The sequence below is a fragment of the Mercenaria mercenaria genome, chromosome 6 (assembly GCF_021730395.1).
Source record: "Mercenaria mercenaria strain notata chromosome 6, MADL_Memer_1, whole genome shotgun sequence".
Taxonomy (NCBI): Eukaryota; Metazoa; Mollusca; class Bivalvia; order Venerida; family Veneridae; genus Mercenaria; species Mercenaria mercenaria.
In genome coordinates, this window is record NC_069366.1 from 75,042,909 (window position 1) to 75,066,971 (window position 24,063).

Sequence of the window (24,063 nt, forward strand, 5' to 3'; positions counted from 1 at the left end):
AATAGTATGTGAAGCTTCACATGAACGTTCCACATCTTCTGCAAGGGAGTGTAGGGTGTGTGTGTGTAGGGATGAAGTGAAGTGTGACATGATCTGTGTGTGTGTGGGGGGGGGGGGGGGGGAGGGGGTCATGGGATGTGAGTGGGTAAAGTGTGACATGAACTTGCCCCATTTTGTAGCACCCTACCATTTTAACACAAGGGTGAGAGTGGAAAGCAATGGATGGCTACAATAATCCCTCAATACATGAAGTTTACAGCACCCCTTATGGTAATAAATGTATAATACATTCATGCTGGATAAATATATTTATATCTAGTCATGCAAGGTACAGCACTGGTATGGATGCATTCATGTATTCCCATTATATATACATGCCAGCTTTACCTGACCAATGGAATGTGTTTCTCTTTCTAGGCTTGGGTTTAGGAGACTGACACACATCTAAAGCAGTTTTGACATTATATTAAATATTCAATGTCACTATAAAGCTATGAGAGTATAAGTTTCCCTGCAAAATCTTAAAAATTAAATAGGACAGAAGTATATGAGAATTATAGAACATGTATTAAAACAAAACAAATATGTTAGTAAAAGACCAACAGTTACAGTGATTTTTGAGTGGTTTGCCTTAAAGAGATAAATGTTAGTAAGGAGACAAAATGGTTTAGTTAGCACACCAAGTTGCGCAACAGTAAACCAACAGGATACCATCAGCCCTCTCATTTTTTCATAGACTGACAAGATCCTCCTACCTTTCATTCCAATTATTGCCAAATTTCCAATAGGGATAATGCAAGCATAACTTATGCCATTAGTTCATTTACAATGTATCATTTCGTGTTTTTCAAGTTTTTACTAGAAAATTAAAAGTGGGTATATTGCCAGTCTATGCTAAAATTAGCAGGATGATTTTATTGTGTAGTCACGGCAACAAAAAGACATGTTAATGAAGTCATAGTAAAGTCAGGTAATACACGGAGAGATGCTGGCATATCAAATCATAAAAATTATTACTACGAAAATAAAATTATATTCTGATTATCAGATACAATGTACCGTTATGTCTGAAAATTCCAGTATTAAACAATAGAGGAAAGTAATAATAAAATTTTACTCATATGGTAACAAGCCATCATATAATTATACACCATAAATGCAAAATAGACTAAAATGACACTAGCATCTCTTTAATGAAATGTTAGTTTTTGTAATCGCATACAAATTGTTAAACTTTTAAAACATCAATGAGGCTACCTTGTTAAATCTTTTCTTACCTTAAATTTAGTCAAAGATAATACCATAAATCTTTTAATTTTGTGGGCATGATATTTTGTGGTTCTGTCCAAAATGGCTATATCATGGATTTTGACCTTTTCATATAAAATTAATGGAATTTTTCCTTGTTTGTTGAGATTCAATTTCATTGACTGTCCACTAAAATTAGTCCTCCATAAATATGAATTCACACCCGAGTTTAGTTAAGATCTACTCACTAGCTTTTGTAGGATGCAATTTCAAATATTTGAAAAGTAAAGAAACCACCTGTCTAAGGTACAAATTTGAATTTCTTATAAGAGGACTTCCTACCTAATAAAATACTACAGAAAATTCCTGGTATACCACACATGTTTGTAGTCAATGGTGATAATTGTGTTATATTATCAACTTAATCCACATTTCTTTGGCTGCTCATTCAGCCAACTTATCAATCATGAAAGACAGTGTAATATTATTGCAGATAAAGTTGTGAAACAAGAAGACATAGGTGGGATAGGTGCTGAGTGTGAGTGTACCTCTCCGCAGTCTATCACTGGTCTTGCTGGCCTGACTACTGGCACGACTACTGGCCCGGCTGCTGGCTCGGCTCCGCACGGAGCCACGATCGGACTGAACCTCTTCCTCAATCTCTTCCACAATATCTTCACTATATAGAGGGCCAGGGGGAGCTTAAAATGTGTTACAATTCACAATAATGAGTTCCTACTGAGACGTTTGCATAAATGATCATTGACAAAAATTATCCCTGTTTAAATCTACATAAAACTAGAGATGCTTTTGAGAAAAGCGCATGTCTCCCACAACTGCCCCTATGAAAAATGTCTAGTTTCTCTAGATGGTTTAGACGAGTTGATCCAATTAGATGGTCTGGATGAGTGGATCCAATCAGTAATTCAAGGGCCATAAATCAAAAGTGCCTGGGCGGATTTGGCTAGTTATTGAACTTGGCTAAGGTCTTATGGCCAAACACATTTTGTTCAAGTTTGGTAAAGATCGGATGAGAAATGTTCGATTTAGAGAGCGGACAATTGTATAAAGGCAGATTTTTCGGTAATTCAAGGGAAGTAACTCCAAAATGCCTAGACTGATTTGGCTAGTTATCAAACCTGGCCGAGGTCTCATGGTCAAACACATTTTGTTAAAGTTTGGTGAAGATCGGATGAGAAATGTTTGACTTAGAGTGCGGAAAAGAGTAAAAAGGCCGATTTTTCGATAATTCAAGGGCTGTAACTCCAAAATGCCTGGACCGGTTTGGCTAGTTATCGAACTTGGCCGAGGTCTTATAGTTAAACACATTTTGTTCAAGTTTGGTGAAGATCGGATGAGAAATGTTTGAATTAGAGTGCGGACAAGAGTAAAAAGGCCGATTTTTGGTAATTCAAGGGCCATAACTCCAAGACGCCTGGACCGATTTGGCTAGTTATCGAACTTGGCCGAGGTCTTATGCTCAAACATATTTTGTTTAAGTTTGGTGAAAATCGGATGAGAAATGTTCGACTTAGAGTGCGGACAAGCTTTGTGACAGACACACACACACACAGACTGGAGTAAATCAATATGTCTCCCACACCACTGTGTGGTGGGAGACATAATTACCTTGACAGGTATACATAAATTTCTTAGCTTCTTGTAAGCTATTCTAAATCAATCCAAATCTTTCATCTTCCAAGTCATTTTCGATCATATCCCATGTAGTAACAAGAGTACCGCCTTGCGGGTTCAGGAGCTCATCTGAGTTTTTTGTCTCTGTATAGTAAGTCCAAAAGGGGCCATAATTCTTGCAAAAAGCAGGATGGAGTTATGTTTCTTGCTCTACAGAGTCAGCTTTTGAGGGTGAACAAGTGTTGCAAGTTTTAAAGCAATAGCTTTGATAGTTTAGGAGAAAAGCTGACCTAAACACAAAACTTAACCAAGAAATCTGAATTTCTAAATCCAAAAGGGGCCATAATTTTTGCAAGAAGCAATGTAGAGTTACGGTACTTGCTGTGCAGAGTCCAATTTTAATGGCAAATAACTGATCCAAGTTTTAAAGCAATAGCTTTGACCGTTAAGGAGAAAAGTTGACCTAAACGCAAAACTTAACCAAGAAATCTGATATTTTCTAAGTCCAAAAGGGGCCATAATTCTTGCAAAAAGCAAGATGGAGTTATGTTTCTTGCTGTACAGAGTCAGCTATTGATGGTGAACAAGTGTTGCAAGTTTTAAAGCAATAGCTTTGATAGTTTAGTAGAAAAGCTGACCTAAACACAAAACTTAACCAGGCAACGCCAACGCCGATCAAGTGATGACAATAACTCATCCTTTTTTCTTTTTTTTTAAATCAGATGAGCTAAAAATTACATTTATTTTGGAAACCAGTTTCAGAATGTAACCTTGTCATTTGTCAATTTCAAGACTGTGGACAGAAACAACCAGCCATATATCAGAGTTAAGAGACAGGTATCCAATCTCAGATCTATAATCTAGGACTTGCAGATGAAGAATCTGTCAATTAACCTGGACTATGAAAGCTGTGAAGAAGTGTGATTAAATGTATGTTAAATTAATTTTTTCTAAAATATGTTTTAGACATTTTTTTTAACAAAGCACAGAGACCCTATAAACAATACAACCATTAACAATGAAAATCAAGTTGTGTGATATATATCTGACTTTTGCCTTACCTTCATCTTGTACTGGGGATGGGGATGGAGACTTGGACACACCCTCTTCTGATCTCCCTGAAACTTGGTTATGGTAACAAAAACAGTTGTTATAAAGCGGTATAAAAGCTGGCAAAATTATCTGTAAGCAAGTATCATCATGAATTTTTCTCTAACACTTTCAGCATTTTTACTGCTTGGAGCCAGCAGGCGAACTATTCTCAACAAAAAAATTAAAAGGTTAAGTAGTCAAGTTAAGGGTGCCGAACAAAGCCCAACCTGCTGATTTTTGATGGGGTGCACTAAACCCCTCCCTCTACTTTTATAGGCAAGATAAAGCCCCTCATTAACATTTTGAGACAGACAAAAACCTTTCCCGCTAAAATTTAAAAGCAGCCAGTTCTGAGCAGAAAGGATAACACCTATTCAAACAGTGATCGAGTATTGCAGTGGCAATACAGAAGTCCCCTACCTGTGGCAAACTTTCAATAGTTACCTTGACCTTTGACTGACAACCATGGGACACATAGTCTAATCATAGGGAACATTTCTTTGTAGTAATAAAAAATTCTTCAATGTAATTATAAGTAATGGAGTGGAAGCAAATCTTTACTTCGCCTTAAACAGTGACCTTGACCATTAACCAAAAGCATAAATCATGTGTTGACAAACTGTCTCATCATAGGGAACATTTTTGTGTAGCACTAAGATAATCCATCAATACATACAAAAGTTACAGAGTGAAAACAATTTTTACTTGACCTTCAATAATGATATTGCTCTACAAGCATAAGTCATGTTTGTGCATAATCTACATACTGCCCTCTATTCACATACCAGGTTTTACGAACCTGACTTGAATACTTTTTGAGTAAATGCAGGATCCAGATTTGCGGATGGATAGATCGATGGCACTCCTATGGTCCTCTCCGGTGTTCCACTGGTAGAAGACTAATAATACCATAAAATTGCTATTCCTACTGGGTGGGGTTTGGTGTTGTCCTACACTCAATCTATGTACTTACTACCATGTTAGAATAATTTTTTTATCAATTAGTGATATTCATTAAATAATGAATACACTGAACATGAATGATGGCTGAATTTCTCTTTCTTCTCCCCCATATCTTCTGCTGAGTATATTTCTAAATGCCTAGTTGCATCACTAGCTATCCCATTGCTTATATCAGATATAAATTTTAAAGCCAAAATAGTCCTGTCATTCTCACTTTAGCATTAAAAGTCAGCATTAAATTTAGCTAACTAAAACATTACTATACTGCATGAAAGTAAATACTTTCTCAATCTCCCACAAATAATAAACAAGAGCCATGTCAGACATGGCTAATCCCCCCACCGGGCATATCATAATTGAAGGATGTGGTCTGCATCAGGGGTTTTAAGATGTGGAAGAAAGAATAAGTCAGTAGTGAGGTGGTTTACTGCTAAATTTTATTAAGTTTCATGAAGAGTATAGCTATGATGTTTTTCTATATGGCTACTGTAAAAAGAAGGAATGGAAAGCTAACCGGGAACAAGAGTGCCAGAATGTCACAATATATGCCCGTCAAAGCAAATTTCTTTACTCTAGCAGCTGTATTTGCAAATGGAATGTTAATTTTGTGGTTGTTTAGTAATCATTGTAAGTCTTTTGTTTTTTAAAGTCCACAAAAAAAACTCCTTACTAGGTAGAGATACCTTATATATAATAAAATTAATAAAATACACCTAAAACTGGAGAGTAACATCTATGCTGTACCACAGAAAAGTGGTCTTGTTTTTTCCCTAGGGTCAATTATAAAAATGTTACAATATAAGTTATTTATAGTAACAACTAAGGGAAGTTAATCTTTATAAAAAAAAAAAAAAAAAAAAAAAAAAAATTGCAAGTCCACACAAAAATCTTTATCAGGAAGAGACTGGTCAAAATACACCTCAAAATTGGATTTAACATGTTTGTTGTACTACAGAAAAGTGGTCTCGCTTTTTCCCTACGACTAGTAATGAAAAAGTTACAATAAAAGCTATTTAAAGTAACAACAAAGGGAAGTAATTCTAAAGAAGGGAACTGCGCATGACACTTCGTCTCATGATGGTGTATAATTGTGCCAAGTTACATCAAAATCCCTCCATGCATGAAGAAGAAATGCTTCGGACAAAGTCATTCTTGTATCTGACCTTTGGCCTCTAAGTGTGACCTTGACCTTAGGCCTAGTGACCTGGATCTTGCGCATGACACTCCGTCTCATGGTGGTGAACATTTGTGCCAAGTTATATCAAAATCCCTCAATGCATGAAGAAGAAATGCTCCGGACAAGGTTTTTATTCTTGTATCCTTTGACCTCTAAGTGTGACCTTGACCTTAGACCTAGGGACCTGGTTCTTGCGTACGACACTCCGCCTCGTGGTGGTAAACATTTGTGCCAAGATATATCAAAATCCCTCCATGCATGAAGAAGATATGCTCCGGACAAATTTTTTTAAGAAAATATGATAAAGGGGAATAACTCAAAAAATAGGCAAGGTAGAGTTATTGTTCTTGCACACTGCACTTCCTCCCAATGTGTTCTATCACTGTATGAAGTTTGAAGAAAATCCCTCCAGTACTTTTGGGGTTATGCTCCGGACAAAATGTTTTAAGAAAATATGATAAAGGGGAATAACTCAAAAAATAGGCAAGGTAGAGTTATTGTTCTTGCACACTGCACTTCCTCCCAATGTGTTCTATCAGTGTATGAAGTTTGAAGAAAATCCCTCCAGTACTTTTGGAGTTATGCTCCGGACAAAATTTTTTAAGAAAATAAGATAAAGGGGAATAACTCAAAAAATAGGCAAGGTAGAGTTATTGTTCTTGCACACTGCACTTCCTCCCAATGTGTTCTATCAGTGTATGAAGTTTGAAGAAAATCCCTCAAGTACTTTTGGAGTTATGCTCCGGACAAAGATCGTTGCGGACGCACGGACGGACGGACGCACGGACGGACGGACGCACGGACGGAGAGCATTTCTAATATCCCCTTCACCTTTGGTGGGGGGATAAATGATGGTAAAAAAAGTTAGCCAGCTATACAAGCTTCAAAGAAGCATACAAATAAACTAGCCTCTACTAAGACAAGACTTTGCACATAAATCTCTGAAATGTTTTTACTCTCCTTAAATTTCAAATAAATGACTGTATGATTATCTAATAATATATGACATTGTATTTTGTCATGCTGAAAGTAACAGTTTTTCAGTACAAAATTATGTTAAGAAACAAAGTTATAAATTCTTCAATTTCTTGGATGTTAAACATTTTTTACCATTTACATTTAAATGTATTTTGGCACTGTGAATAGTGGTTGTTTCTTTTAAAAGAAAACAAAGTCTCATACTTCTTTACGATTTTGCAAAAGCCAATTTTTCAAAACAAACTAACCACACGGTCCTTTTAAACATGTAGACTCAAAAATGATGAAAAAATATATAAGACATCATATAGTACCTGGTGACTGAGTTTCATTAAGTGTTGTCATGGTGACCATTCCCGATGGCATAATGTTTGAAACGGCACGTGACACGGCCTCGTGCACAGTGGCATCCCGCTGGAATGTTGTAGGTTCAATACTTTCCTCCTCTGCCTCACTGCTTGATGGCTCCAACAATTGCCTCTGTGAACAAATTTTCATATTGTTCAATACTAGGATTCAAACTTGAAGTAATTTTAAACTCATTTCACTAAAACAAAATCTCAATAAATAGAGTTAATAGATGGTTTTCGGCTTTGCCCTTTTCATATGTGTGTGTTTGTGTGTTCGGTTTAATGTCTTTTTCAACATTTTTTCAGTCATATAAACAATGATGCCTACTTGTAGCAGTGAACACAAAGCCCAACTTATAGTGCTGCCTCACTGGAATATCACGCCGTAGACATGTGACATGATACCCCACCCGGTCACATTATACTGACAACGGGCTGACCAGTTCTAGCACTATCCTCTTAATGTTGAGCGCCAACCGAGGATGCTACTAGTATGATTTTTTACGTCTTTGGTATGACATGGCCGTGGATTGAACCCACGACCTCCCGCACTTGAAGTGGGCGCTCTATCACTAGGCTACCTAGGCATTTCCCTTTCAAATCAGTTCAAGTTAGTGATCCAAAACTATATTATATGTACTTTAAACTCTACATTATCTTTTAATAAAAATACAGATATTAAGATATTAAATTATCTTTCTGAAAGAAGAGCCCCTATTTTCTTTTGTTTGGTTTAATGTCACACTGACAAAATGACTGGTCCTATGGCAGCTTTCCAGCCTTTGATGATGGAAGACCCCACACATTTTTACAGGCACAAGCAGGCACCCGAGTTGAACCAACAACCTTAAATAAGCCAGCAGGATGGCTTCCTCAAATGAAATACTTTAAAACACCGATTCCGAACCCATAGCTGTGAAGAGTAGCAACCATAACAACTCAGCCACAGAAACCTCAAGAATAATGCAAAAGATACTAAATCTAAAACAGAAATCAATAATTATTATATTAATAATCATACTTTTGGTGGATGTCTGGGCTGCCTTGGAGGTGGTTCCTCTCGTGGTTTGGGCATTGGTGTTGAAGTGGCTGAGGGACCTGGGAACCGGGCTGCCAGTCTGGGAGCAGTCTGGGTTTGAACTTGGCTCTCATCTTTGAAGGCTACAAGTTTCTCAGGTGGTTCCTGTGGGGCTGCCTCCATCTGCTAAACAAAACAATAAACAACATTGCAGTTTATAACAGTTCATTTTAATTCGACTGTGAAGAAGTCTTAAAGCTTATCTGACCCAAAGTGTGAAGGAAGAATAAATTTTATTTTACTCATTCTCAAGTGTGAAGAAATGGTAAGTTTATTTGAATCACTCTGTTGAGTGTGAAGGAAGTGTAAATCTAATTCTATTTATTCATAAGTGTGAAGAAATATTGAAGTTTTTTGACTACCTCTTGCATAGAAAATTACTTGACTCAATATCAAGTGTGAGGAATGGGCTAAAGTTACATTACTCACTCTCAACTGTGTAGGAAGTGTAAATATTATTTTACTCATTTTCAAGTGTGAAGAACGGGTGATGTTTATTTGACTCTCTGACTCTTGAGTAAGAAGAAATGTTAAAGCTCCATTCTTATATGTGAAGTGAGGCTGAAGCTTATTTGAATCACTCTCAAGATACTTCCAGTAAAACTCTGCGCTGGTGTCAAAGAGAAAGCATGTACATCAACCAGTATGTTTAACCAATATGCTCAGAGTTGATCATTTACATCCAAACCAATTTTAATGCTTTATACGTAGCTAAAAAACATGACCACAAATATGAAAACAAACATGGGATATCCAAAAAGATTCTTTGGAACCAGTGATTTCATTAAGTGTCTAGTGGATGTGTAGGGGAGCAAACCCCCTCTGCATATTTAACATGGGGATGTGGTAGATGACCAGACACCATAATTTGCCCATTTACTTCCAGAAAGCTGATTGATGTACAAGATATAATCAAGAAAAAAATTCTCACCTCCTGCTTTTGAGTAGTTTTTAATGCTGATGGTGGCATGTATGTGAACTGCCAGCGTAGCTCTACCTCTATACTGCCGTTTATTCTGCCATTAGCTGCCTTCAGCTCAAATATACCTTGTACACCCTTATCATGAGCTAACGGTATCAGTGGAATATCTGCTATACCCAGGTAGGCTGTCTGTTCTGGGTCCGTATCATCAAACACAAATATTTTCAATGGCTGAAACACAACAATAATTCATTTACAGTTAAACCTGTGCCAACAGCCACCATTATTAGACATCTGATTGTCTTAAACATCTACTTGTCTTAAACAGTCATATTTTTCGAGTTTCCGTTACAAATATTCTAGATAAATGGTCTCTATTAAGCTGCTACCTACAGTAAGAAGGAATTTTACAAGCTCTTTAAATAGGATGAACTGTCTACTGTACAAACAGCATGTCGTATTTATTTCTTCAACCATTCATGTTATGATAAGGCATTTTAATTGTCGCAAAGAATATCTTAGCAAATATTTAGAAAATTAAGCAACATCAAAAATATAAAAGGAATATCAGTAACCATCAATCACATGTGTTAACAGTAATCTAGTCAAGAACTTATTATATCCACAGTCAATTTTGTAAAGTGTCTGATGGATATGTAACAATATGATATGTGTAAACTTACCATAGTTTTGAGGTACTGATCCAGATCGCCTGTCATCGGTACAGGATATGTCTTGTGGTCGTTAAACTCAGGATTATTGGAGCTGTTTATTATGACAGTATCATGATCGTTGTAGTCAAAGAACTGATACACACAGTATGGCGATGGCTGAACATCTACAATTACAGAAAACTAAACTGTCAGAAAGATCATAGAAGCAAAGTTGGTAACTTTAATATCCTATTAAAACTGAAATATAGTCAACCTGACCTTGCAATATCTTCGCTTAAGTAGTGAACCTGTAATAAAAATGGGCTTTTCGTTTGATCATGTTTTCTCCATACACTGTCAGGACTTCTCTGGCATTCTCTGGATGATACAGAAAGCCAGGTGCTCATATGTTATACATTAATTTAGTGTGCAATGAATGCTGGAACAGCATACCAGAAAATGTACTTGCATGGTAATTACCAATTGTCAGTACAGGTCCACTACCTTAATACATCTTACTATTCTACCTTACAGTCATTTCTGTTGTTAAAACATGCCTCATTCTCAGTAGCTAGCAAATAACAATGAATGCTTTACACTATGATGGATTTTTCAGACATATTAAAACTGAACTGGAGCATTTGTTTCATACTTTGATCCCAGACTGTCTCCTGACTCTTTTTGTATCACACATGGTATAAGTCATCAATAAAAACAAAGACAAAAGATGTGGTATCAAATGAATCCGAGATCAGAGTAAAATTCTTACTATCTCTCCTAGCTTTAAGTCCTGTGCAGCGTATAAGTTTGATATGTAACTCATTGACATTGTCTGGTGGTCTCTTGGCCGCTTCCTCGTCCAGGGCCTGCAGGGCCTCATTAGCTGCCCTTATATTTGTACTCATATATCCCAGTGCTTTTGTTCTCTCCTGAAAAAAAGAAACGTTAACAAATATGATGTGGACTCAAAGCAATTTTTAAACAATATTTCAACTTTAAAACAAGCAAATTCGATGAATTGGAATCCCCCGCCGAAAGGGTCAGAGTTAAGGAACGGCAAAAAAATATATCCAGCAAAAAGTTAAGAATGTAACCAAGAAGCAAATAATTTCATTAGTCAAAATCAAATTAAAAGAAAATGAATGGTTTGTTTGGGTGGGGGGTGGGGTGAGGATACAACAGTTTACATGTTGATTATTATAAATATTGACAGAAAACGAAAAATGGATAAAAAAAAAAAAAAATTGGGGGGGGGGGGGGGGGGGGCGGCGACCAAGGTAAGGTGGTGACCAGGTGTAGGTACACAACATCACATGTTTATAATAAATGTTCATGGAAAAGAATGAAAGAAGTTTAATGAAATTCTTCCAATTGGTTGGTTTGTTATGTACAGATCTGTGGATTTTTAAACAATCAAAGGGCAATAACTATATGGAAAATTGACCAATCGAAAAAAACTTGAAGGACATCGTCGCAGTATCTTGGTTCATGTCTATTTCAAGTTTGATGAAATTCTACCTGCTAGTTACTGAGAAATGGCTGAAGACTGACATTTTTCATTAAATCAAGGGCAATAACTCTGAGGGAAATTGACCTATTAAAAAAAAAACTTGACGGGCATCAGCGCAGTATCTTGGTTCATGTCTATTTCAAATATGATGAAATTCTACCTTTTAGTTACTGAGAAATGGCTGCAGACAGACATTTTTTAATAAATCAAGGGCAATAACTCTGAGGGAAATTGACCAATCAAATAAACAACTTGACGGGCATCATCGCAGTATGTTGGTTCATGTTTATTTCAAGTTTCATGAAATTCGTGTAGTTACTGAGAAATGGCTGCGGACGGACAACGCCATTTCAATACCCCCCTCCCGATTTCATCGGCGGGGGATAATAAAAGTAGATAATTTGACCACTGTTCCTGGATTCCATTTTAATTTATTTGCTTTCTCAGATTTCAAGTCACACCTTTCAGTTAAGATAATACAGGTTAAGATGGAGGAAGATACAAACTGCCTCCAGACATAATTAACAAGAGGGCCAAGATGGCCCTAGGTCGCTCACCTGAGAAACAGCCTATAATACAGCATATTAAACAGAGTAAACATGTTTGACCTAGTGATTTCATGGAAAAAAATATTCTGACCAATTATCATTAAAATTGGAGCAAAAATATTGAGTATAAGTACATATTTTCTTTGATTTGACCTAAAGACCTAGTTTTTGACTCCAGATGACCCATATTTGAACTTGACCTAGATTTCATCAAGGCTATCATTCTGACCAAATTTCATGAAGATCAATTGAAAAATACAGCCTCTATCGCATACACAAGGTTTTTCTTTGATTTGACCTAGTGACCTACTTTTTGACCCAAGATGACCCATTTTCAAATTTGGCCTAGATTTCATTAAGGTTATCATTTTGACCTAATTTCAGGAAGATCAATTGAAAAATACAGCCTCTTTCGCATATACAAGCTTTTCCTTTGATTTTACCTAGTGACCTAGTTTTTGACCCAAGATGACCCATATTCAAATCTGACCTTGATTTCATCAAGGCAATCATTCTGACCAAAATTCATGAAGATTAATTGAAAAATGCAGCCTCTATCACATACACAAGGTTTTTCTTTGATTTGACCTAGTGACCTAGTTTTTGACCCCAGATAACCCATTTTCAAACTCGGCCTAGATTTCATCAAGGTTATCATTCTGACCAAAATTCATGAAGATTAATTGAAAAATGCAGCCTCTATCACATACACAAGGTTTTTCTTTGATTTGACCTAGTGACCTAGTTTTTGACCCCAGATGACCCATTTTCGAACTTGGCCTAGGTTTCATCAAGGTAATCATTCTGACCACAATTCATGAAGATCAATTAAAAAATACAGCCTCTATCGCATACACAAGGTTTTACTTTGATTTGACCTAGTGACCTAGTTTTTGATCCCAGATGACCCATTTTCAAACTCGGCCTAGATTTCATCAAGGTAATCATTCTGACCAAAATTCATGAAGATCAATTGAAAAATACAGCCTCTATCGCGTACACAAGGTTTTTCTTTTATTTGACCTAGTGACCTAGTTTTTGACCCCAGATGACCCATATTTGAACTCGGCCTAGATTTCAACAAGGTTATCATTCTGACCAAAATTCAAGAAGATTAATTGAAAAATACAGCCTCTATTGCATACACAAGGTTTTTCTTTGATTTGACCTAGTGACCTAGTTTTTGACCCCAGACGACCCATTTTCGAACTTGGCCTAGATTTCATCAAGGTAATCATTCTGACCAAAATTCATGAAGATTAATTGAAAAATACAGCCTATATCGCATACACAAGGTTTTTCTTTGATTTGACCTAGTGACCTAGTTTTTGACCCCAGATGACCCAGTTTCGAACTTGGCCTAGATTTTATCAGGATAATCATTCTGACCAAATTTCATGAAGATCAGTTGAAAAATACAGCCTCTATCGCATACACAAGCTAAATGTTGACAGACAGACGACAGACAGACGACAGACAGACGCCGGACATCGAGCGATCACAAAAACTCACCTGAGCATTGCTCAGGTGAGCTAAAAATGGATGGAAACCATGGAAGAACAATCCATCATTTGCAAGCCAACTGAATGAATTCCTTTACTTACAGCTTGAACAGGGCTCAAACCCACAGAGACAGAAGAGAACTATGATTCAGAGTCAGAGACCTTAACCACTTTGCCATGAAGGCTCCATTACCATGAAAAGGAAATAGAATTCTGAAAAAGGAAAGAACAAAGAAGAAAGTACCTTATACAGTCTGAGAGCCTGATCCATGGGCACCCTCAGTCTCACCCAGTACTCTACCGTACCGAACCCGATACCTGTACCACTACCGGATACACCTGTCAATGTGGCTGTACCATGTATACGACCATATGTCTTGTCAAATATCTCCCGGAATACAAGCTGACAAGCTGCTATTGTGCTGAAATCTTGACCAAATGATTGATGAAGTTCCAAGGTACACGACTCCTGTAATAATCAATACATGTTTTCTTTATAAAGCATACTGGTAAACAATCTAAAGTCATTTTCATTACATTTCATGGTTTCTGCTAAAAAATTGTTCCATGGGGTCATGCATTCTAGGATTTCAAACTCAATGGAGAAAAGCTAAATCCAGCACCTTGCACTGGGTATGCAGTAGTATAAATTTGTGTTAACACAATGACTTTACCTTCTGAAGATGGTGCAAGAAGAAGTCATCAACCTTCACAATATACTGAGATGTGAAGTCAAATTCTGAGCTGAAAAATAAAATATAAACAAATGTGTTATACTGAGAATGACGTCAATTTAAGATCTAGCCTGAAAACTACAAAATATAATAGTTGTGTAATACTGAGGGTTGAAGTCACATTATAGATTGATTATTATGACATAAAACATATGTGTAAGACTTAGGAGTGATCAGGTTGTGGACTGTCTATATGACATACAACGTATGTGTAGTACTAGGGGTGGTCACATTATAGACTGAATATAGTGACATAACATATCTATAATGTTGTGGGCTGAAGTCACAATATGGACTAAATATTATGACATACAACATATGTGGAACACTGAGATATAAAATCAAATTATCAACTGAATATTACAACAGCTAACATATGTGTAACATTCAGATGTAAAATCACATTATGCATCGACTATTATGACATAAAACATATTTGTAAAACTGATTTCAGAATAGCAAACTAAAGAATAAAATATAATTTCACACTCATATTAATAGCTTATTCATGATATGTAAACTGAAGTTCCATTCCTTGTTACTAACCTCTATAACAAGAGGGCCAAGATGGCCCTAGGTCGCTCACCTGAGAAACACACCATAATACACCATAACAGTGTAAACATGTTTGACCTAGTGATTTCATAGAAAAAAAATATTCTGACCAATTATCATTAAAATTGGAGCAAAAACAAGTATTTTCTTTGATTTGACCTAGTGACCTAGTTTTCGACCCTAGATGACCCATATTCGAACTTGATCTAGACTTTATCAAGGCTATCATTCTGACAAAATTTCATGAAGGTCAGATGAAAAATACAGCCTCTATCACATACACAATGTTTTTCTATGATTTAACCTAGTGACCTACTTTTTGACTACAGATGACCCATTTTCGAACTCGGCCTAGATTTCATCAAGGTAATCATTCTGACCAAATTTCATGAAGATCAGTTGAAAAATATAGCATCTATCGCATACACAAGGTTTTTCTTTGATTTGACCTAGTGACCTAATTTTTGATCCCAGATGACCCATATTCAAATTTGACCTAGATTTCATCAAGGCAATCATTCTGACTTAAATTCATGAAGATCAATATTGAAAAATAGAGCCTCTATCGCATACACGAAGTTTTTCTTTGATTTGATCTAATGACCTATTTTTTGAAACCAGATGACCCATATTCGAACTTGATCTAGATTTCATCAAGGTAATCATTCTGACCAAAATTCAGGAAGATTAATTGAAAAATACAGCCTCATCGCATACACAAGGTTTTTCTTTGATTTGACCTAGTGACCTAGTTTTTGACCCCAGATGACCCATTTTCGAACTCGGCCTAGATTTTATCAAGGTAATCATTCTGACCAAAATTCATGAAGATTAATTGAAAAATACAGCCTCTATCACATACACAAGGTTTTTCTTTGATTTGACCTAGTGACCAAGTTTTTGTTCCCAGAGGACCCATTTTCGAACTCAGCCTAGATTTCATCAAGGTGATCATTCTGACCAAATTTCATGAAGATCAGTTGAAAAATACAGCCTCTATCGCATACACAAGGTTTTTCTTTGATTTGACCTAGTGACCTAGTTTTTGACCCCAGATGACCCATTTTCGAACTCGGCCTAGATTTCATCAAGGTGATCATTCTGACCAAATTTCATGAAGATCAGTTGAAAAATACAGCCTCTATCGCATACACAAGCTAAATGTTGACGGACAGACAGACGCCGGACATCGAGTGATCAGAAAAACTCACTGAGCACTGTTCAGGTGAGCTAAAAATTTAATTTTATGTGAATGGTGTTTGTCTTAACTTTTATATTAAAAGGCCATTTTATTAACAGACTATTTTCAATCATTTTCATTGGCCAATCTCTGAATTCAAGTTTGAATGCTTCAGAAGGTCCTAATGTCAATAAGTTTAAATGAAAAGTCTCTTATCATTAACAATGAATTGACAATTACCTGGTTCCTCTCATCACAGGTGTACTCTGTATCTCATACTCAAAGAATTCCCATGTACAGAACAATGACGGTTCCTCATCTCCAAGGAGACGTATAGCTTCAGGTGACAGCGTTACCTTGGTTACATGAATCTCAAACAAGTTCTGGCCACGTTCCAGGTGAATTGTTTCATCAAACTGTATAACATCTTCATCCTGTAATATACATGTGATAAAACTTTGTGTTAAATAGATGTATCTCCTAGACCAGTATAATAAGTTGACACTGGAACATTCAAATTTACTAAAAATAAAGCCATGGGGAATATTACTGAAAATAAACACATCAGGAATACTAGCAAAGGCAAAACCAATGTGAATATTTGTATACTTGCTATACATCAAAATCAAAAGTATTCAACAACTACTGCAAAATATGACAAATGATGAATATTTTTAACAAGACAAAATTAAACCAAATCTATGTTACAATTCTCAAAAACTGAATGGTAGTGTTTTATTTCCAGCTCTTCATACATACCATGTCTTCTGTTGGCGGTTGAATCTTGTACTGTTTGGTTCCATAAGCAACATCTCTCAACTGAGACTCCAGTTTCTGAAAAATAAACAACTTTCTTAATGGAAATTATCAATTACGGCAAATCCTATTACACAATTTTGACAGTCAAAATATGTAAACATTATGGCTGCAATGTGACTTTTAGAAAAACAATGTACTATCTTCTTTCAAATTCTATGAAAGAACATTCACTTCATACAAGAATCAAAGTAGCAACCTTAAAACAGGAGGTGACCGTAAGACAGCACGCTCGACTTTTCTCAGTGCTTGACTCTTAATTAGAGCTTTGCCAGTAAAAACTTTACAAAATTTTAACCAAACAATTTTAAGTTAAATAGGGGCATAATTCCGTCAAAATTCAAACCGGAGTTATAGGTACTGTTTCTCCTGGTGTAGACTTTGACAGTAAATAACTACATGTATTTTAAGTTTGAAGTCAAAAGCTTTGATAGTAACAGAGATATTTGACTTTATCAAAACCTTTAACCAACGGTGACAGCAACGGGGCAAGTGCAATAGCTCTACTTTTTCTTCAAAAAGTCGAGCTAATAGTCTTGTTTCTCTCCCAACTTAGCTTACTTACAAAGGGTACTTGTATCTGAAGATACTTTATTGTTTGTTTAACTGGATTAAACCCCATTTTTCAACAGTATGTCAGTCAGGCAACAGCTATTGGTTAACACAAGTGTTCCTAGATTCTACACAAGTACTCACTTGGTCTCCACAAGTAACTGACAACTTCTCCTACTAATTCAGTGGCAGAAGACAACTTCAGATACACTGTTTTTTATCAATAACCTCTGAAAATGACACCCCTAAAGAGCAAATTTCTGGCTACAAAGGTAGAATCTCATTCTCTGACCAACAACTTTGTCAGTAAATCAGCCCCCCTAAAACAAAAATCTATGTGCACCAATAGATCAATCTTCCCAGTGTCAACAATCCAGAGGTTACACAGCAGTTCAGTAGGGAGTCTGTGGTGTATAGGGAGTAAGTGGCACAGTGGTTAGCAGGTTGGACTACAATGCCAGCAATCTGGGTTTGATTCTCAGCCTAGACTAGATGCTGGAAAGGTAAATATGATATCTAGTGGAAATAAGTTGACAATCAATCAGTGAGTACCCACTCTTAACACGAAATCTTTACCTTTACCTTTAGGTAGTAAACAATATTACCTTGATCCTAGCCTGTCTCATATCCAGCATTCTAGCATACTCGTCCAGTCTCAACTCGTATTCCTTCTTTACTTCATCCATCTTACCAGTAGCAAGAGCAACCTGTCAAAATAAAATCAATATCAGAATTCATCTTTGTCCTGTTTTTTTTTTTGTTGGTTTCAAGTCATGCCTATACAAGTTAAACGATACAGCAACTTTCAGGCTTTTTAACTGTAGATCCCAGATGTACCTAAAGGCATAATGTCAGTCATGGGTAGGAACCTGTATAGAACCATTAACCTTCCAATAATCCTTGTCAGAAACAGAATTACTGTATACACTTCAATTTTCTCACAGTTTGCTAATACTCATATAAATGAAGTTTTATTTTTGCATTTTTCCATCTCTATCACAATCTTTTTATTGTTCGGATCCATGTCAAACCAACACAACAGGTCATATGGCATTTTTCCAGCATTAATAGCAAAAGAAGACCTAATAATTTCAGTTCTTGTGACAATCAAATTTATGAAATAAGAGTAACATGACAAATAAGTTTAAGCTAAGTGTACCTCTTGTTGATAATCTTTGTTAATCTTGTGTTGAACAACAAGCATGTTACGTGTCTTCTCAAGTTCATGTACAGTCTCTGCATACTCTGCTTGAAGATCTAACAATCTTCTCTGTGCATCTAAATGTAAAATACACAAGTGACATAAGCATTCTTAAACTTAAAGGGGCTCACAGAATTTTAGAAAGAAAGAGTGAATAATTCTCTAAAAACTACCTACAAAATATTGTTTCTAAAGGCAGAAACTAGCAAATCTGAGGGAACAAAAATTAAAAGGTTTTCTTTCTCTCTCTTCCATCTCCCTTTTTTTTAAACACTTCCCATTAAAGATAATAAAATAATACAAAACTGTTGTACTGAATTTTCAAATTTATTTTTAATTTCTAAATTCATGTGAGGAAACAATATGTTAAATCCAGAGAACAACATTGCAAAGACCACCTTTAACATAACTAACATGCCATTGAAAGATGGTGTGTGACCCAAATCAAACAAAACTGACAAATAAACGAACCTTTCTCTAACTCATCATCAACTCTCTGTAGGAACTCCGGATGAGCCTTCAGTTGTTGCTTCTTTTGTTTGACAAGCACCAGAGCTTCTTCTATCTCTGTGAAATCTACAGCACTCTCCTGTTATATAAAACACAGCAGTGTCAAACAAGGCTGAATCAGACATTACTATTCAATCTAAACTCCTTATCAGAGAACAAGTTTTTCACTTCAAGATAACCAGAACAAAGATCAGGCAACTGGATAAACATCTCTTTTGTTTACTTTTGTGACTCACAGGGAGTCAAGTAATGATTTTTATGTTGCTGTCTTGTACTTTTGTTTAGTATATCAGTTACCTATACTTAATGTCAAAACTTTTTGTTATGCTTAAAATTTTCATCCAGTGTGTAAAACCTTTTACTGTTATTCCAATTTAAGCACCTCATTAAAAGATCAAGAAAGCTGTCAAACAATATTCTTCATTTCATCTTCATTAAATTTATTGGAATAAAACAGCAAAATAAAAACTTTAGAATTATACTAAGCTTGTGTTTTTTACATCTCATTCCATAAATGGTGCTAAATCTTCTACATACCTTTGTAAAGAATTTCATCTTTTCCACGAGATCATCATAGTTCTCCTTCAGTTGATAATGATTGATCTGCATTTCCCTGTACTCTGCTGCCATCTTGTCATACTGGTCTGTAATACACAGCAATATATACAATTAGCATATCTGTTACTTTATATTGTACTTTCCATACATCTGAAAAAGCTAGTTTTTAAACAGGTTGAGATAACTCAAAATCTCTGAGAATATATGATACAGACATTCAAGCCAAAAAGCAGTAATCATCCCATATAGTTTTTAAAACATTTTTTGAATTTGATTAAGATTAAAGCTTTGCGTTTATCTGAACCACACTCTTGGCCACTTCCTGTAAAAACTAGCTGGGCTTGAAACTATGACCTCCTGGATGTTTGAAAAACACCTTCACCTCTAGACTAACAAGTGAATTAAGTATTGCCATGTAATACAAAGTCCCCTACTGGAAGGCACCTAATTGTTTCTACTGCAGTTTGACATAATAAATTGATATATGTCAATGATGTATACACAATATTGTACTATATATACAATATGTTATAACAAAACACTTGGATTAAAATTTGCATACATAAAAACCTACAGCTGTTTTCATATGGATTTATTTTGGCAAATTATAAAAAAGTTATCATAAAAGTTATCTAAAGTAACAACAAAGGGAAATTAATAATAATAATAAAAAAAAAATTTATTAGAAAAAAATATATTACAAGTCCTCACAAAACTCTTTACCAGGTAGAGATAGGTAAAAATACATCTAAAAATTCAATGTAACATGCATGTTGTACCACAGAAAAATTGGTCCTGATTTTTCCATACGGCCAGTAATAAAAAAGTTACAATATAATCTATTTATAGTAACAACAAAGGGAGGTAATTCTTAAAACACAGATGCCTCATGGCAACGAACATTTGTGCCAAGTTACATCAAAATCCCTTCATGCATGGAGAAGAAATGCTCTGGACAAAGTCATTCTTAAATCTAACCTTTGACCTCTAAGTATGACCTTGACCTTAGATCTAGGGACCTGGTTCTTGCGCATGACAAACCGTCTCATAGTGGTGAACATATGTGCCGAGTTTCATCAAAATCCCTCCATGTATGAAGACGAAATGCTTCCGACAGTCATTTTTGTATCTGACCTTGGGCCTCTAAGTGTGACCTTGACCTTAGACCTAGGGCCAAGGTTTTGTGCATGACATGTTGTCTCATCCAGGGAAATATTTTTGCTAACTGATATTTAAATCTTGTCTTGCATCACAAAGTTATAAACTGGGCAGGAAAAAATCCTATTGACCTTTGATCTCAAAGTGTGAACTTGACCTTTAAGCCAGGGTTCTGGGTGTTGCGCATGACATATCGTCTCATCATGGGGAACATTTGTGCCAAGTAATATTAAAATCCCTTCCTGGGATGGCAGAGTTATGGACCGGACAGGAAAAAAGCCCTGCTGACCTTTGACCCTCAATTGTGACCTTGACCTTTAACCAGAGGTCCGTCTTTTGAGCACGACACGTCGTCTAATCATGGGGAATATTTGTGCCAAGTGATATTAAAATCCCTTAATGTTTGACAGAGTTATGGACCAGACACGAAGCAGACCCTGTTCATGCTATGTTAACATTTGACTGCTAAGTGTGGCCGTGACCTTTGAGCTAGGGATCTGAAAGTTGAGCATGACACATCGTCTTGTTATGAGGTGCATTTGTGCCAAGTAATATAAAAATCCCTTCATGGATGGAAGAGTCATGGACCGGACAGGAATAAAGCCCTGTTGACCTTTGACCTCTAATTGTGACCTTGACCTTTGAGCTAGGGATCCAGGTCTTGCGCATGACATGTCGTCTTCTCATGGGGAACATTTGTGCCAAGTGATATTAAAATCCCTTAATGAATGACAGAGTTATGGACCGGACACTAAGCAGACCCTGTTCATGCCATGCTAACATTTGACTGCTAAATGTGACCTTGACCTCTGAGCTAGGGGTCTGAAAGTTGGGCATGACACATCGTCTTATTATGAGGTACATTTGTGCCAAGTAATATTAAAATCCCTTCATGGATGGGAGAGTTATGGACCATACAGGAAAAAAGCCCTGTTAACCTTTGACCTCCAATGGTGACCTTGACCTTTGTGGTAGGGATCCAGGTTCTGCGCAAGACATGTCGTCTCATCATGGGGAACATTTGTGCCAAGTAATATTAAAATCCCTTCATGGATGACAGAGTTATGGACCTGACACGAAGCAGACCCTGTTCATGCCATGCTAATATTTGACTGCAAAGTGTGATATCGACCTTTGAGCAAGAGGTCTAAGAGTTGTGCAGGACACATCGTCTTATCATGAGGTACATTTGTGCCAAGTAATATTAAAATCCCTTCATGGATGGGAGAGTTATGGACCACACAGGAAAAAAGCCCTGTTGACCTTTGACCTCCAATTGTGACCTTGACCTTTGAGGTAGGGGTCCGGGTCTTGCACATGACACATCGTCTCATCATGGGGAACATTTGTGCTAAGTAATATTAAAATCCTTCGCGGATGACAGAGTTATGAACCGGACAAGAAAGGGCAAGAAAGTTCGGACAGACGGACGTCCAGAAGGACGGAATGACAGAAAAACGCATTCCAATAGTCCCCGAAACTGGTTTTCAACCAGTAGGGGACTAATAATCTCCTGACATTTTTATTAATTCTTTAGTTTTTGTAGAACACTTCTTGTCATTGTAACAAAAGTTATATAACTTTTCCTCTATCATTATACCTTTTTCTATAGCTAGTTTGTCCAGTATTCCTCCCTTTTCTCCAAGATCAGCTTTAAGTGTAGCTTCAAGTTGAGCTATCTGAACTTTGAGAGCGTTCTCACGCTGTCTCCATTCTCTTTCTCTCTCCATATCAAATGCACTGGAACAAACACATTTCAAATCAAAATGTACTGACGCTTATTAACTAGTATCTTAAAGGCCCACTGCTTAGCTTTTTTTGTAAAACTCACATTATTCTACTTGGTGAGAAGAATCTTACTGACCTAAAAACATGTTAATAATTTTTTTATATTTTTTGTTTGTTGTGTTACAAGATATGAAACATTAGACCAGATCTGCATTCAGAGCTCTATCTACAAACCTGCTAACAAGCTTTTCATTTGCATCTTTCAGTACTGCAATCTCCTTATTCAAGCTGCTCACTTGTTCTTGCATCTGCAACAAAAACATATAAATCAATGCAATGCTGTTTTGTAGACTATAATTTGCAATAGTGAGTAATTTGGGCCAATACTGTTACTTTTAACACAGTTTGAAGTAATAAAAGTTTAAGACAGCCCCACTGGAACAACAAGCTTGCCAAAGCAGCATCACAATGCATAAGTTCCATTAACAAGATGTGATAAACTGCATGTGTAAATATATTATGAACATGTAAACTTGGATATGCTAGGCAAACTAGGTCAATGTAAATCATGTTAAATTGGGTTACAATCATCCAAGACTGGTTCACAACAGAAAACACATTTTGTACTGTAATATTTAGCACCCATATATAGTGATATGTTGGTTAATCAGAACACTTGACAAATCATGAATACATGGCCTATGATATGATCGCCATCAAATTTGTAACTCCCTGACAAATTCTAACATATGTAGCAAAGCCTTAACAATAATCTAAAGCTACTGGCACATAACTGCTTGGTTGTCCAAACTGCCACTCTTAACTAAAATACACATGTAAAATAATTTTCGATATGATAGAATAGGGAAAAATTTAACAGTCCTTGGCATTATGTATAATGTCAGTGAAATCTCAATGCCCAAAATCAAAGAATATTACGTTTTTGGTCTAACTTTGACACTGATTAAAAATAATGCTTTTTTTACTAGGAAATTTGACTAATTTACAAAACTGCCTATACCCATGAAACAGTTCATACCTCAATAAGTTTGTGTTGATTAGTTGAGCCAAGTTTGAGTTCATTTTGAAGTGCGAGATTTCTGTTTTGCTCCTCCTTGTACTGCATGTTTATGTTTTCCATTTCCATCAGAATCGTGTCATGGCTTCTCTTTACACTGCGTAAGTTCTGCAATATATGTACACATAATAAAATTGTGATTTCAACATGCATGTTTTAATTTTTATGTTTATGTTGAAATTTTGATAAAACTTCAAAATTCTGAAAATTGAAAAACAGAATGATGCTTATATGAATATTATAAATGTCCTTCATATACCTATACAAGAATAAAATATCAACCTTTGTTGTGTTCCTTTACTCAAAATTTGAAAAAAAAACAAACAATTAGAAACTA

The 24,063-nt window shown here is 36.1% G+C and overlaps 1 protein-coding gene across 10 annotated transcripts in view; it reads right to left on the reverse strand.

The window, feature by feature from the left end:
• LOC123550373 (protein fantom-like) overlaps nucleotides 1–24,063 on the reverse strand; it is a 54,118-nt gene that overhangs the window by 11,919 nt on the left and 18,136 nt on the right. For 2 of the 10 annotated variants that reach the window (XM_053546345.1, XM_053546342.1), the window contains exons 12-30: nucleotides 23,688–23,834; nucleotides 22,883–22,956; nucleotides 22,521–22,660; nucleotides 19,742–19,848; nucleotides 19,166–19,283; nucleotides 18,653–18,771; nucleotides 18,099–18,200; nucleotides 16,885–16,959; nucleotides 16,366–16,559; nucleotides 14,331–14,400; nucleotides 13,901–14,125; nucleotides 10,866–11,025; nucleotides 10,127–10,281; nucleotides 9,453–9,674; nucleotides 8,465–8,647; nucleotides 7,408–7,573; nucleotides 3,945–4,007; nucleotides 1,797–1,949; nucleotides 388–444 (exon numbers count right to left, since the gene is read on the reverse strand). In XM_053546345.1, coding sequence (XP_053402320.1) covers nucleotides 388–444; nucleotides 1,797–1,949; nucleotides 3,945–4,007; nucleotides 7,408–7,573; nucleotides 8,465–8,647; nucleotides 9,453–9,674; nucleotides 10,127–10,281; nucleotides 10,866–11,025; nucleotides 13,901–14,125; nucleotides 14,331–14,400; nucleotides 16,366–16,559; nucleotides 16,885–16,959; nucleotides 18,099–18,200; nucleotides 18,653–18,771; nucleotides 19,166–19,283; nucleotides 19,742–19,848; nucleotides 22,521–22,660; nucleotides 22,883–22,956; nucleotides 23,688–23,834 — 2,530 coding nt within the window. The remainder of the gene's footprint in view (nucleotides 1–387; nucleotides 445–1,796; nucleotides 1,950–3,944; nucleotides 4,008–7,407; nucleotides 7,574–8,464; nucleotides 8,648–9,452; nucleotides 9,675–10,126; nucleotides 10,282–10,865; nucleotides 11,026–13,900; nucleotides 14,126–14,330; nucleotides 14,401–16,365; nucleotides 16,560–16,884; nucleotides 16,960–18,098; nucleotides 18,201–18,652; nucleotides 18,772–19,165; nucleotides 19,284–19,741; nucleotides 19,849–22,520; nucleotides 22,661–22,882; nucleotides 22,957–23,687; nucleotides 23,835–24,063) is intronic. The other 8 variants (XM_053546343.1, XM_053546344.1, XM_053546349.1 and 5 more) reach the window with 8 other exon arrangements.